Source organism: Cebus imitator, unplaced genomic scaffold, assembly GCF_001604975.1.
Source record: "Cebus imitator isolate Cc_AM_T3 unplaced genomic scaffold, Cebus_imitator-1.0 Scaffold425, whole genome shotgun sequence".
Taxonomy (NCBI): domain Eukaryota; kingdom Metazoa; phylum Chordata; class Mammalia; order Primates; family Cebidae; genus Cebus; species Cebus imitator.
The window spans coordinates 989,011-1,002,338 of record NW_016107740.1 but is presented as its reverse complement, the minus strand read 5'-3'; the positions used below and the strand labels follow the sequence as shown (position 1 = coordinate 1,002,338).

Genomic DNA, 13,328 nt, shown 5'->3' with positions numbered 1-13,328 from the left:
TGTATCCTCCCAAGTAGAGGCTAATAAATTAGGGAGGCAGAAATCTGTCAGTCCATGACAGTGGGTGAGTCTGGTAACTAACCCTCCGCAGGTTTCATAGCTTCCCAGGATAAAACAGGTGCCTTCTCCTCACCGTGGAGGTCAAGAAATGTGCGCATTTCCCATTTCACGCTCATGTAACATACCCTGAGTCATCCTAAAACAGCTGAGAGCCCTAAATACGGAGATCTGTAAGAGGCAGTGAGGCCTTTCTTTCAAGCCTGGACCACAGACCAGTGGAGCAACTTCATCTGTGCACAATGAAATACACAACCGATCAAATTTCGTTATGATTCAGAACAAAATCCAAGCATCACTTGCCTGTGTGAAAAGCTTGGCTTTTCGGCACCTGACTTCTTAAAAGGGCTGTTGCAGGAGAGTCATAATCCCTCCCCGCGCCCCAGGAATCTGTGGCTGTGTTCCTTTACATGCCAACAGGGGCTTAGCAGATGCGATCAACAAAGGATCCTGAGACGGGTTATCCCGGACTCTCTGGGTAGGACCAGCAAATTCACAGGAGAAAACGGCAGGTACCTTCTTCATAAGGAAAAGAACGGGAGGCAGCTGCCAAGGAACGCAGGCAGCGTCAAGAAGCCGGAAAAGGCAAGGAAACAGATTCTCCCCAGAGCCCCTGGAAGAAACAGAGCCTGGCCAACACTGGGATTTGACACTTCTAATCTCCAGAACTGAAAAAGAATCCATTGGTGGGGCTTTAAGCCACGTGGTTTGTGGTCATTTGTTACAGCAACAATAGGAAATGAATGCAACTGCCATTTGGATTTTATGGTGTGGTATTAAAGACTGTTATTTTAAAAAATATTCAGTTCATTACAGGCCAGGCACGGTGGCTCATGCTTGTAATCCCAGCACTTTGGGAGGCTGAGGCAGGTGGATCACGAGGTCAGGAGATCGAGACCACCCTGGTTAACACAGTGAAATCCTGTCTCTACTAAAAATACAAAAAATTAGCTAGGCGTGGTGGCACACACCTATAGTCCCAGATACTCGGGAGGCTGAGGCAGGAGAATCACTTGAACTTGGGAGGCAGAGGTTGCAGGGAGCTGAGATCACACCACTGTACTCCAGCCTTGGCGACAGAACAAGACTCTGTCTCAAAAAAAAGAAAAAAAAAAATTCAATTCACTTCTACAAGTCTACAAGCACCTTCTAGCTGGTATTATATAGCAGGCACCAGAGAGGCAAACTCAAACAGATAAGGTTCCAGCCTTGCAAGACCCTGTCTAACGTTACAGACGGGCAGTAAGGTTTGAGCTGCTGCTTGAAGTATAAGAAGGACCTCATCAGGGTAAGAAGACAGTGGATGGTTCAAAGAACATGGAAATGGGTATGAGCAAAGGCACGGAGGTCAGAAGGCCCACCGAGTGTTTGGGAGAACTCCCGGCTGCCCCATGCGTACGCCCTGGTGCTGTGGTGAGGCACAGGCGCAGCTGCAGGGAGCTGTGCAGGAGTCTGTAGTCAGTTTGCACAGTGCCTCATGTCTTGCCAGCAATGGCCCTTACTCTGAGCCATCCTAGCCTAGCAATATTATAGATGACCCCATGTGATTTGTTTAGTGGGACACGGCGTGCCAAGGGAAGGAGACTGCTGGGGCTACTGCGGTGGTCCAGTGCAGGAGGATGAGCGAAGTGCAGTCTGAATCAGCATCTGTGAGAACAGGGCAGAGGAGACAGATGGAAGAGGGGCTGGAAGGATGGCTGGCAGGAATGGCAGATGTGTGAGAGATGTGTGGATGAGGGAGAGGATTCAGAATAATTCTGGGGTCCCTGCTAGGACAGCTAAGCACCCCATCACTGGAGTGGGGGAGGGAGGAGGGCCCATTTGGTGCAGGAAACTGATGAGCTCCAGGGTGGACAAGACATGTGGGGTGCTTGTGCTTGAGGTCCGTCACCAGGTGATGCGGCCCACCAAGCAGGTGGGTGCTGGGACCTTACGCTGAGGCCTGTGGTCTGGGCAGGAGACATGGATGGGGAGGCAGCTGAAGTCGGGGAGCAGGTTAGAGTGTGGAGCATGAAAAGACAGCTGGCTGGGCATGGTGGGTCATGCCTATAATCCCAGCACTTCGAGAGGTCAAGGTGGGTGGATCTCTTGAGGTCAGGAGTTGGGAGACCAGCCTGGCCAACATGGCAAAATACCATCTCTACTAAAAATACAAAAATTAGGTGTTATGCGCCTGTCATCCCAGCGACTCGGGAGGCTGAGGCAGAAGAATCTATTGAACCCAGGATGCAGACGTTGCAGTGAGCCAAGATCATGCCACTGCACTCCAGCCTGGGTGACAGAGTGAAAATCTGTCTCAAACAAAAACAAAAACACCAAAAATTATGTGGTGGCTCATGCCTATAATCCTAGCTACTCAGGAGGCTGAGGCACGCGAATCACTTGAAGTCAGGAGATGGAGGTTGCAGTGAGCTGAGATCATGCCATGCACTCTTGCCTACGCAACAGAGCAAGACTCTATCTCAAAAACAAACAAACAAAAACACGACAAAGCAAGGCCTGGCGACTGGGGAAGAAGAACATTTAGAGGCCTTGTTGAGGCAGGAGGTCCAATGAGAAGGTAGAGAAAAAACTGCTGGGGAAGAGGGCAGGAAGAGCCCAGGAGAGGCTGGTCTCAAAGACATCAAAGAAAGGGTGCTCAGGCAAGCGAGTAGAGAGCTTTCCAGAACAGCAGGAGACACAGCAGGTGGTCTTAGCCACAGGGAGGTCGGCAGTGACCTGGAGTTTGGGGCCCCAGGCTGAAGAGTACAGGAGTTAAAAGAACAGAGTTCAACCCTCTCTCTTTTCTGTTTTTTACTCTTCTCCTTCTGGAACTTTCCAAACACACATAAAAGTAGAGAAAATAGTAAACAAACTCTACATCCCATCAGCCGGGTTCCACAGTGATCGAAGGGCCAAATTGTCGCCAGTTAGTTTTTTACACAGTTGAGTGTTTTTCCCAATCCCAGTGTTATGATGCTAAACGCCATTATGGTCATATGTAAAAGCAATGTAATATTTCCTAGATTTTCTTGTATTCTGAAGGACATAAGAAATTGCTTTGTAGTAAATACACCTCCACACTCAGAGTATTCCTAACAGACTGCGCAAACCTAAACTGGCGCGATCAGCTCAGGCTGAGCGTGTGAGCTGGGAGGAAAGAGTGTGCCGGGTGCCACACGGCCATCAGGCGTCAGGCAGCCAAGCAGGCAGGGCCTATAGCCAGCTCGGTTGCTGCATGGGACACAGCGGCTGGCTGGTCCACTGCTGGCGCCTTTTAGGAGCCTTCACTTGGGGAGCCGAAGAGGACTCTCCTTCCGTTAGCACTCCCAGCTTCCAGCACGCCAGGAGGGTCCCATCTCAGAGAGATGGGCTGGGAGCCATGCTCATTAACTGGGTGCCTCACACAGCCACGCAGGCTCCAAGCTTCAGTGTCTCATCTGTAAAACCACATAGCTGGCCCAAAAGATCTCCAAGGGCCAGAAAGAACATAGCTCCTCGGTTTTCCAACAACTTGTAGATTCCAAGGAACCTGTGATTATCTGAAATTCTACGCTCTGTCTCACACTTGGCAGCAAGACCATTTTGCCCTCTGCCGAGTTCACGCCATTCCCTAGCCATTTACAAGGCTAGGCCAGGAGCCATCTGCTCCCCATACATAAAGTCTCACTCCACTGAACTCCTGTAGTCATGAGAATTACTGCATTTTCTTTTATAAGCCAGGAAGTGGAAGGCTGATAGCTATAGTTTCTTGTGTCTCTTCTTTAAATGGTGACAGAAGCTAGTACCAGGCACCAAGTACTTGCTGCCACCAGCTTACAGAACCCTGGTGTTTCCAACTCTTTTTGTTCCTTTTTTGCTGTCCTCCTCAGTAATCACTCTCCCAGAGGAACAGGCTAGAGTTTTGCTGGAGAAAAATGTCAGTGTTAAGACGTCTTATCTGACAGCCTCAAATTTCTTAATAAAAAAATAAAGAGGACCAAAGATTGCTTTTATATATTCTCCATTATACAGCATTCTAATCACCCGTAGGGGCTTAATCCATCTTTATAGAATAAATGATTCTTTATTCAAGTGGGCTAAATTTTATTTTATTTTATTATTATATTTTGAGACAGATTCTCGCTCTGTCACCCAGGCTGGAGTGTAGTGGCATGATCTCAGCTCATTGCAGCCTCCACCTCCCAGGTTCAAGTGATTCTCATGCATCAGCCTCCTGACTACTGGGACTACAGGTGTGCACCATCATGCCTGACTAGTTTTTATATTTTTCGTAGAGATGGAGTTTCACCATGATGGCCAGGCTGGTCTCGAACACTTGACCTCAAGTGATCTGCCCGCCTCAGCCTCCCTGGCAAAAGCAGGCTCTATTTAAAGAACAGCCAGAACTACTGGTTCTCTCCCTAAATTTCTCTTTTGCAACTCTCTTAAGGTAAATGGAATTTGCTTAGTGTTTACCTCTCTTCAAAAGGGCATCTACACACCTCTTATCTGTGACTCAGGCTAACTTTTCAAAGACCCTTTTACAGCAGGTGGTACCTAGAGTATTTCCATGATAGGACATCTTGTTTCTTTAATAAATCAACCTGTTCTGTTGGTAGAAAGCTCCGTGAATTGTGTGTGTGTGTGTGTGTGTGTGTGTGTGTGTATCTCTTCTTAAAACATTTTTATATATTATCTTTCATTTTATTTTTTTGAGACAGGGTCTCGCTTTGTCGCCCAGGCTGGAGAGCAGTGGTGCAATCACGACTCATTGTAGCCTCGACCTCCTGGACTCAAGTGGTCCTCCCCTCTCAGCCTTCCAGTAGCTAGGACTACAGATACGTGCCACCACGCCTGGTTCCAAATATATTTTTTTTAATGATGAACTGAACCTTGCCTCCCTGTAACTTTTGCTTGTGGATCTTGTTATGCTTTCTGGAGCGGCACAGAACAAGCTGACGTCATCAGCTGTACAAGAACCCATGTAACTGGCAGGAACTCACCTGTCCTTTTCTGTTAGATTCACTTTCCACTCAATCTCTCACTAATTCTCTGCTGTTGGGATTCCTTACAAGTCCCCACTATTTGATAACGTCTTTCATATCACTCACATTTGCTCAGGTCAAATACATGGCATGTTTTATGCAGGGACATTATAAAGGCTGGCACACAACAAATGGCATTCAATAAATAGAGTAGGTACTATATTATAAATGAAGAAAAATAAGTCAACCAAAAAGCGTACTTTGAAATACTGTCTCCTTATCCATGAGGGATTTTTTTTTTTTTTTTTTTTTTTTTTTTTTTTTTTTTTTTCAGTTGGAGTCTCACTCTGTCACCCAGACCGGAGTGCAGAGGTGCGATCTTGGCTCACTGCCACTTCTACCTCCTGGGTTAAAGCAATTCTTCTGCCTCAGCCTCCTGAGTAGCTGGGACTACAGGCATGTGCCACCACACCTGGCTAATTTTTGTATTTTTAGTTGAGACGGGGCTTAGCCATGTTGGCCAGGCTGGTCTTGAACTCCTGATCTCAGGTCATCCACCTGCCTCAGCTTCCCAAAGTGCTGGGATTATAACTGACACCTCTGCCTCCCAGGTTAAAGCAGTTTTCCTGCCTCAGCCTCCCAAGTAGCTGTGACTATAGGTGTATGCCACCACATCCAGCTAAGTTTTGTGTAGAGACAGGGTTTCATTATGTTGGCCAGAATGGTCTCGATCTCTTGACCTCATGATCTGCCTGCCTCGGCCTCCCAAAGTGCTGGGATTACAGGCGTGAGCCACCATGCTCAGCTGAGGGGCATTTTTAATAAATATTTGCACTCATAAGAATTATACTAAGACTTGCTAAAATGTACCCAATGACCCTTTCCTCCCAGCTTATCTTTCTCCTGCTGCTACTTGCAAAGGGCAGGTCCCATCTGTAAATAACGATAAGACAGCAGCAAAGGGACTGGATCCAAACACTGCACTTCTGGCACTTTATGACAAAGGGCTTTCCCTCCTCTTTGTTTTACCTGTTCAGGGCACAGTATCAGATCCAAAACAGAATTCAAAAGGCAAGCCCACATGGGAACATGGTGTAATTACAGGGCTCCTGGGCTGTACCAAAATGTGGGTTTTTGACAGCGTGTACAAGGCCTGGAGGAAGAGTGAGTCCTGTTTTCAAGACTGGATGCTCTTATTTTCCGACTGCACTTTGAAAATCTTGTTGTGAGAGTGGGAGGAACAGGGAAGTGAAAGTACATGAGAAACTTCATCTTTCTAGATGGCCAATCCAGAATGACCCCTGCAATACACACACACACGTAAGACTTTGGTTTTCTGTTCTTTCTAACCCAATGTCATATGTATCATATGCAGGCATCACTAATTTCACAAAGCTCAGGATCTCACTTGGTAAGCTTAACTTACTTTCTCCTTTGCAAGCTTAAAAAGATGCTAAGTTTTTTAGCCTCTTGAAAGGAGCATCCCAGCAACTCGTTACCTGGCAGGGAATTCTTCACCAGGCACGTTCATGAGACACAGAGTATGTAAACAGCAGATGTGAAATTCTCCCACCTGCGATCATCAAGGTGGTTTGGGCAAACTAGAATCTGTAGCCCTCTCTAGAACAGAGTCCTGCTATTAATATTTGGAGCAACTGCTTCCCAGCGAGGATACCCAAATAAACACGGAGGATAAGAACTAGCAAACACCTGAAAATATCCTCACCATTGACTCCGGTGGGACTGGCTGTTATTTTAGATGAAGGAGCTCACATCCATGCACAGCCCTCATCCTCCAGAACCTTCCACCACCTCCCCCGCACCGCCAGGGTCTCCGCCAATGATTTAAAAAATCAGGGAAGCTCGCACAAATTCTCCTAATCACACCCTCTGGAAGACCAACCCTGGAGGTGTCACCGCCCACTCTAGGCTGTCTCTCCCTCTTGACCACTGGACAATGATAGCAGTGCATCACAGGGAAAACAGCCACCAGCAGGGGGCAGTCACAACACCAGTGTGGCAGGAATTCCCGGCTGAGGACTCATCACTTCCAGCTCCCAACCAGGCAGGGAGGTTACAGGAGACCGACTCTGACACAAAGAGGAGATCTGCCTTCGTGTCTCTCCACTTTACCCAGCAGGAACCACAACCATTCTTTCAAGGAGAATAACCTCAAAATTCCCTTCTTCCATCAAAAGTGGAGTTTTTATCAACTGGTAGAGCTATGGAATAGGGGAGCTTAAAGTCCCCAGTCAGTTGAATGGGCAGGCTGACATGCAGAGCATTGGAAAAACACAACTGAGGTCAAAATCTCTTTTGTTTCATAGTGATGTCTTTTCTGTGGCTCCATCCTTCTCATGGTGGGGATGGAGGGCCATATATTTTGGCTAATAATTGACACTGAAATTGAATCAGTGCTTCTGGCTAGGCTAGTAGCCTGGTGCCAAACTTTAGCAATAAAATTCTAGAGAATCTGTAATATAAGCACTAATATTAATCTTTCTTTGCTTTTTTTTTTTTTTTTTTTTTGAGACAGGTCTCCCTCTGTCACCCAGGCTGAAGTGCAGTGGCGCCATCTCTGCTCACTGCAACCTCGGCCTCCCAGGTTCAAGCGATTCTCCTGCTTCAGCCTCCCAAGTAGCTGGGATTACAGGTGCCCACCACCACACCCAGCTAATTTTTTGTATTCTTAGTAGAGATGAGATTTCACCATGTTGGCCAGGCTGGTCTTGAACTCCTGACCTCACCTCAGCCTCCCAAAGTGCTGGGATTACAGGCATGAGCCATCACACCTGGCTATCGCATTAATTTTTTCCAGAAGCATGAAAAGCCTCCTTCTACAACATGGCATATAACCTATTTCCATCACATTCACTCCCTGCCATGCTGATGAGATTTTTCTCAGTCATTAGTGAGAGTGACCACATTGGTGTTAGACTTAATCACTCAGCCCGTCACCTTTCCCAACAGGGTCAAACACAGTAGAGGATGAGGGGCGCAGAAGCAATTCCAGACTCCGTTTTAAATGCTGGTGATAAAAGGTGAAACGAAACAAAAGAAAACAAAAAAGTTCTGCCTTTCAAAGACAAGGATGGTTTGTGAGGATGGTAATGCAGCATGAAGAAAGCAAGTGAGCTTTGCCAGACAAGTAAGACACCACGAAAGGGGGAGGAGTGAAAATCGGCCAGTTACCTCTCTCTGAATCCGGGAAGGCGTGAGGGAACAGAGCAGAAACAACATGTTAGCATTCACACGGCATCCCGCAAATAACACAGTCCCGTTAACAGTTGAATCTCGGCACTGACAGCTCATCTCATTTCCCAACTCTGCAGCAATTATAATAGGCCTTCCCTGCTTATTTTAGGTCAACCGTATCGCCCAGAAGTGTGTATTCTGAGCCACATTACGATGAAGCCAAGAGATGCCAGCTGAATTTACAGAGGTAACATAACAACCGGGGGAGGTAATCAAGCTTCAAATATCACAGTCAAATACAGGAAACTGCAGTAAACACTGGCAGAGGACACGTCTTCATTTTCCAGCTCCACCTGCTCCCCATAAATAACATACAGAAACAACGGCATGGACATAGCCTTACCTGTTTTACTGACATTCCTGACACTCTACTAACAGAGCTATATCACTGGAATCCAGGTGCTTTTCCCGAGATGCATCCTTACAGAGCAACAGGGAGGGAGGCAGCACGAAGGTCAAGGGCAGGGGCAGGAAGCGGGAGAGACAGGAGATGACAGCTCAAAGGGGGAGAGATCGGAGATGTGCCAGGAACAAGAGGAATGGAATGGAATGGAGAGAGGAGGAGAGTGCGATTCTGGTTGGGGCCGCACTCTTGGAGTTCCCTCCCTGAGCTTCCCTGAGCTTCCCGAGATCCTAATGAAATCACTTAACCCCCTGACCCACGGTGCTCACCATTCTCTTCTGGCCTTGTCACAGCCGATTTGCATGCACTATACCCAGAGCAACTGGGCCGAAGAGGCAGGGAGCACTGAACAGATAATGAGGAGGGAAGGAAGAAACCCTATGTTCACAGAAACCTGCTCTCCTGGGCACTCTACGGCCAGGGTCATGGAGCGGCCAGCAGGGCCCTGCAGGGATGGAGCTAAAATCATGGCATGAAACACCAAGCGCACCAGACAGTGAACCACAGAGTCATTAAGTGGAAAGGAAGAGCTGCTCACCCTGAGGCGGAACAATGACCACGGCACATCAGTAAGTGGGGCAAAAACAAAGCTAAGTTGTAGACCCATGGTATTATAAAAACAACAAAATGTTTGCATATGTATTTTAACATATGCACAGTAAAAAATTTGGAATATGACACCCAAACTGTCAACTGTAATATGGAAAGGGGATTATGGAGGATTTTACTTTCTCTATCTCTTTGAAAATGACACAACAAGCACATTTGACTTTTGTGATAAAATATGCAACTATCTACCTCAGTACTGAAGGGAAGCCATAGTGATCAGTGTGCCCCAGGGCACAGATGTTAACTAATATTAGTTAACAGTTGACTAATATTAATGATGACAACACCACCAGCCAACAGTTGCCCTTTACTGAGCTCTGTTTGACCTCTAACAGTAACTGGACATGGTCAATATTACTGTTCTCACTGACAGATGAGGAAACAAGTTCAGAAAGGTTGAGATGCTTGGCCAAGGTCACACAGCTACTATACGGGGAAGGCTGCAGGACTCTAATTCTAGTCTTAGATGCACCCACGGTGGGTATTTCATACTTCTACACAGCCCTGCAGAGCCCCCTAATGGTTTGTCTCTTAAATGGCAAACACAGAAAGTCCTTACACTTAAGTATTCAAGGTAGGGCCAAAGGGTTTGGCCAGAGCCTAGGGTTTTAGAGGAACAGGGAACATTCCTCTCTTTTGGTTAACTTTTACAGGGAAAGAGGTGGCTAAAAATCCTAAGAGGGTCTCTGGGCTGAAGAGGCAGACCCAGCTGTGCTCAAATCCAGATGGGTAGCCACATTCCTTCCAGTACACTGCTTACCTTCTCTTAATTGATTCAACATAGCTTTCCAGGGCCTCTCTGTGTGCCAGCACACTGTGTTACAAGGTACGCCCCCACAAAACCCGTTTCCTCATCATTGAAGAGGGGATAAGGGCACCTGCTCATGCTTGTAATGCGCAGGGGCATTATAAGCATGAAATTAAAGGGGACGATGTGTGTACAGGAATGTCAGGCATGTAACGAAGCTGCAATAACCTGCATCGTTATAGGTATTACCACTGCATCATCCAGTGGCTTCACCTCTTTGGCTGTGTTGTGCTGGGCAGCATTTGAGATGGACCATCTGCCATAGAAGGGCAGTCACCTGGGGAAGCGGCAGGGGCCCTCTCCTCAGGCTTGCTGGACCCCAGCTGTACAGGATGCTGGAGAGTCATCTCTTGGCTCAGGTCCCTCTGTGCTACTTAGTTCCACGTACCAAAGCCAGGCTCGGGTCACAATTTACAAGATCAGCAAGCGACCCTGAGACCCGGATGCTAGTCCCAGTCTGGATCCACAGCTGGGTAACATTATGCAAGTCACACAACCTCCCTAACTCTTGGGTTCCTAATCTCAGAATGAATGTGCTAGGAACTCCTTAGTGCTCAGATTTTTATCAGTAAAGGAAGTGTTAGTGTTTTGACTTGGTTTTGATTATAATAAACGTTTTCAATTTCTTATTATTAATAAAAAGCCTATCCCTAGTGTGTGACAAAAACTTTAAAAATCTAACAATCTGAGAATACGACCTGTTTCTTTTGTGTATAATTTTATTGTAGCCTTGGATATTTTAAGTCCGATCCATTGCTAGTGATTCACTTAAAAACATACCGCCGAGATGTAGCTACCATGTTTTTCCCTGAAGGCGGGCTTGGAAAAATGATTCCGAAAACTTTTAACACAGTTAATTCATTCAGGGTTGATAAACACTGCTTGATTTAAGTATCAATGTGAAAACCAGCCATAAATAGAGACCGCAGAGTGATCTTTGAAATGTCATTCAAAAACCCAGGAGAGTCAAAGACAGTGCCAGCAGCTCCACCAATTCAGCACCTGGCAAATTTGCTGGGGAGAAAACATCAGTCCAAAGCTGGGCTTCTGCACAAGACAAGCCAGTCTGAAAGTGGAGAAGGCTAAATTTAGCGCCAGGCGTACGCTTACTCCCTTCTTGCTGTACAAGATGCCAGTGGGAAGAATTAAACCCCAAGATTAATTCCACAAGAGCCATATACCCCAAGGCTGCCTGATCAGCACGCTCTCCGTGGCTGTTCCTTGAGAAAATAAATGCAGGCGTAATTGGCAATGTTTTCATTAGTATAAGCCCGAAATACCAGAAGTACTTGGCATGTGTAACTGGAATCCAAATGAAGAGGAAATTCCTCAAAAAAAACCCCACAAAACCAGCACACCAGAATGACAATGTCTATTCCAGCTTTTTGGAAGAGGACGCCGTCTCCTGTTCCCTGGCACGGCCACCTACTTCTCATGCAGTGCACGACTGTCCACTTTTCACAAACTGAGCACACAAAGCAAGGACTTGCCAGTAGAATTCTCACTCCATTTTTGCAGAAGTCTCTGTTGCAGGCCTCTTTCCGATGCTTGTCTTTCATCACCCGCCATCTCTCGAGCCTTCTGAACACCCATCACACCATTATCCACATGACAGTGAAGCAAGCACTGCAAAACTTCATGTCATGAAAATTCTTGCACCAGCTCCTGAGTTTGACAGTTTTTTTCCTCCAGCTTCAAGTGTGTGTGTGTGTGTGTGTGTGTGAGAGAGAGAGAGAGAGAGAGAGAGAGAGAGATACTGACTGATTAGCTATCTGCCCTTGGTCAGGGCCTTTAGCCTCTTTGTTTTTCAGTTTCTTCATCTGTAAAATGGGAATCATAGGGACCCTTACGTCCTGAGAATGCTACAAGATTACATTATTTAATCCATATAAAGCTCCTATAGGGTGGTGGCTTGAGTATGGCCTATAGGGTGCAGGCCAGGCCAATCACTATGTGAGGGAGGGAAGGGGAGGTCCACCAGGAGAAAGGAAAGTTTCCTGGCCTGTTTTGGATCAAGGCACTTTTGCATCTGACAATAAAACTCCAAAAACAAAAAAAAAAAAACGTGCACAGACTCACAATCTTATACACAATTGTATAAAAGGGGGGCAGAGCTGGAAAAGTTCAGTGATTCCTGAAACTCAATTCCAGGCCCCTTTAGAATCTCAATGCTGCAGGTGAAAGGCCTCTGAACAGAAACGAACACTGAACTTATGCAAATTTACCAACTGATTTCTGGCTAATATTCAGAGAATTCATCTCAGGGAAAGGTTCTATCCTTCCCAGGATCAACCGGGGACATTAACACCCGCCTCCGACCAAGCATGCTTTCCTCTCCAAAGCCAGCTCCCCTCCCACCCCACCGTCCTGCGCAGCAGCACCATGATGGGAAAGTTCGAGTTCCAGCACTTAAGAGTGTAAAGCTAGGATTTAAAGTGGTTAAGATTATTGAAATTCAAGGCACATTCTTCTAAACAAAGGACTTTCTCATGCCATTGGAAGGAAGACACAATAGTTACCAGTCTGCTTACTAACGAGGGGGAAAAGAGATATTTAAAAGCAACCAGGAAATGAATATTTTTTAAAGTCCATCTTTGAAGACAGCAAGAATTAATGAGCTTCAGCTTTCATCTGTGCTGTATCACAGATTTAAAAAAAAATGCAAAAATCTTGCTTCTCTGAATATCTGAGATAAAGAACACACACGCAGCTTATATTTAGTTATCAAGTAAGCTTGTAAACAGCTTATAGTTTTTAAATTATGCCATGTTCCAGTTTCAACTTTAAAGTTTAGGGTGTAATGAAAGGATAAAGTTTTATAAATTCCAACTGAACTGTGAAACCATGGGTTAGCTTCCTTTCTGAAAGCAAAGATGATAAAACAAAAATAAAAAATACTGGGTCGGGCATGGTGGCTCACATTTGTAATCCCAGCACTTTGTGGGGCTGAGGCAGGTGGATCACTTAAGGCCAGGAGTTCAAGACCTGCCTGCCAACATGACAAAACCCCTTCTCTATTAAAAATATAAAAATTAGCGGGGCATGGTGGCACACACCTGTAGTCCTAGCTACTTAGGAGGCTGAGACACAAGAATTGCTCAAACCCGGGAGGTGGAGGTTACAGTGAGCTGAGATCATGCCTCTGTACTCTGGCCTGGGTGACAGAGCGAGACTGTCTCAAAAAAACAAAACAAAACAAAACAAAAACCTTGACAGCAGAAGGCTCCTATCTGACAAAGCACAGGAATGC

The 13,328-nt window shown here is 46.3% G+C and overlaps 1 protein-coding gene across 10 annotated transcripts in view; it reads right to left on the bottom strand.

The window, feature by feature from the left end:
* APBB2 (amyloid beta precursor protein binding family B member 2) overlaps positions 1-13,328 on the bottom strand; it is a 405,358-nt gene that overhangs the window by 22,375 nt on the left and 369,655 nt on the right. For 4 of the 10 annotated variants that reach the window (XM_037731835.1, XM_017509865.2, XM_017509867.2 and 1 more), the window contains one exon: positions 8,196-8,201. The exons of the other annotated variants lie outside the window; for them this stretch is intronic. In XM_037731835.1, the coding sequence (XP_037587763.1) occupies positions 8,196-8,201 (6 nt within the window). The remainder of the gene's footprint in view (positions 1-8,195; positions 8,202-13,328) is intronic. 10 annotated transcript variants of the gene reach the window in all.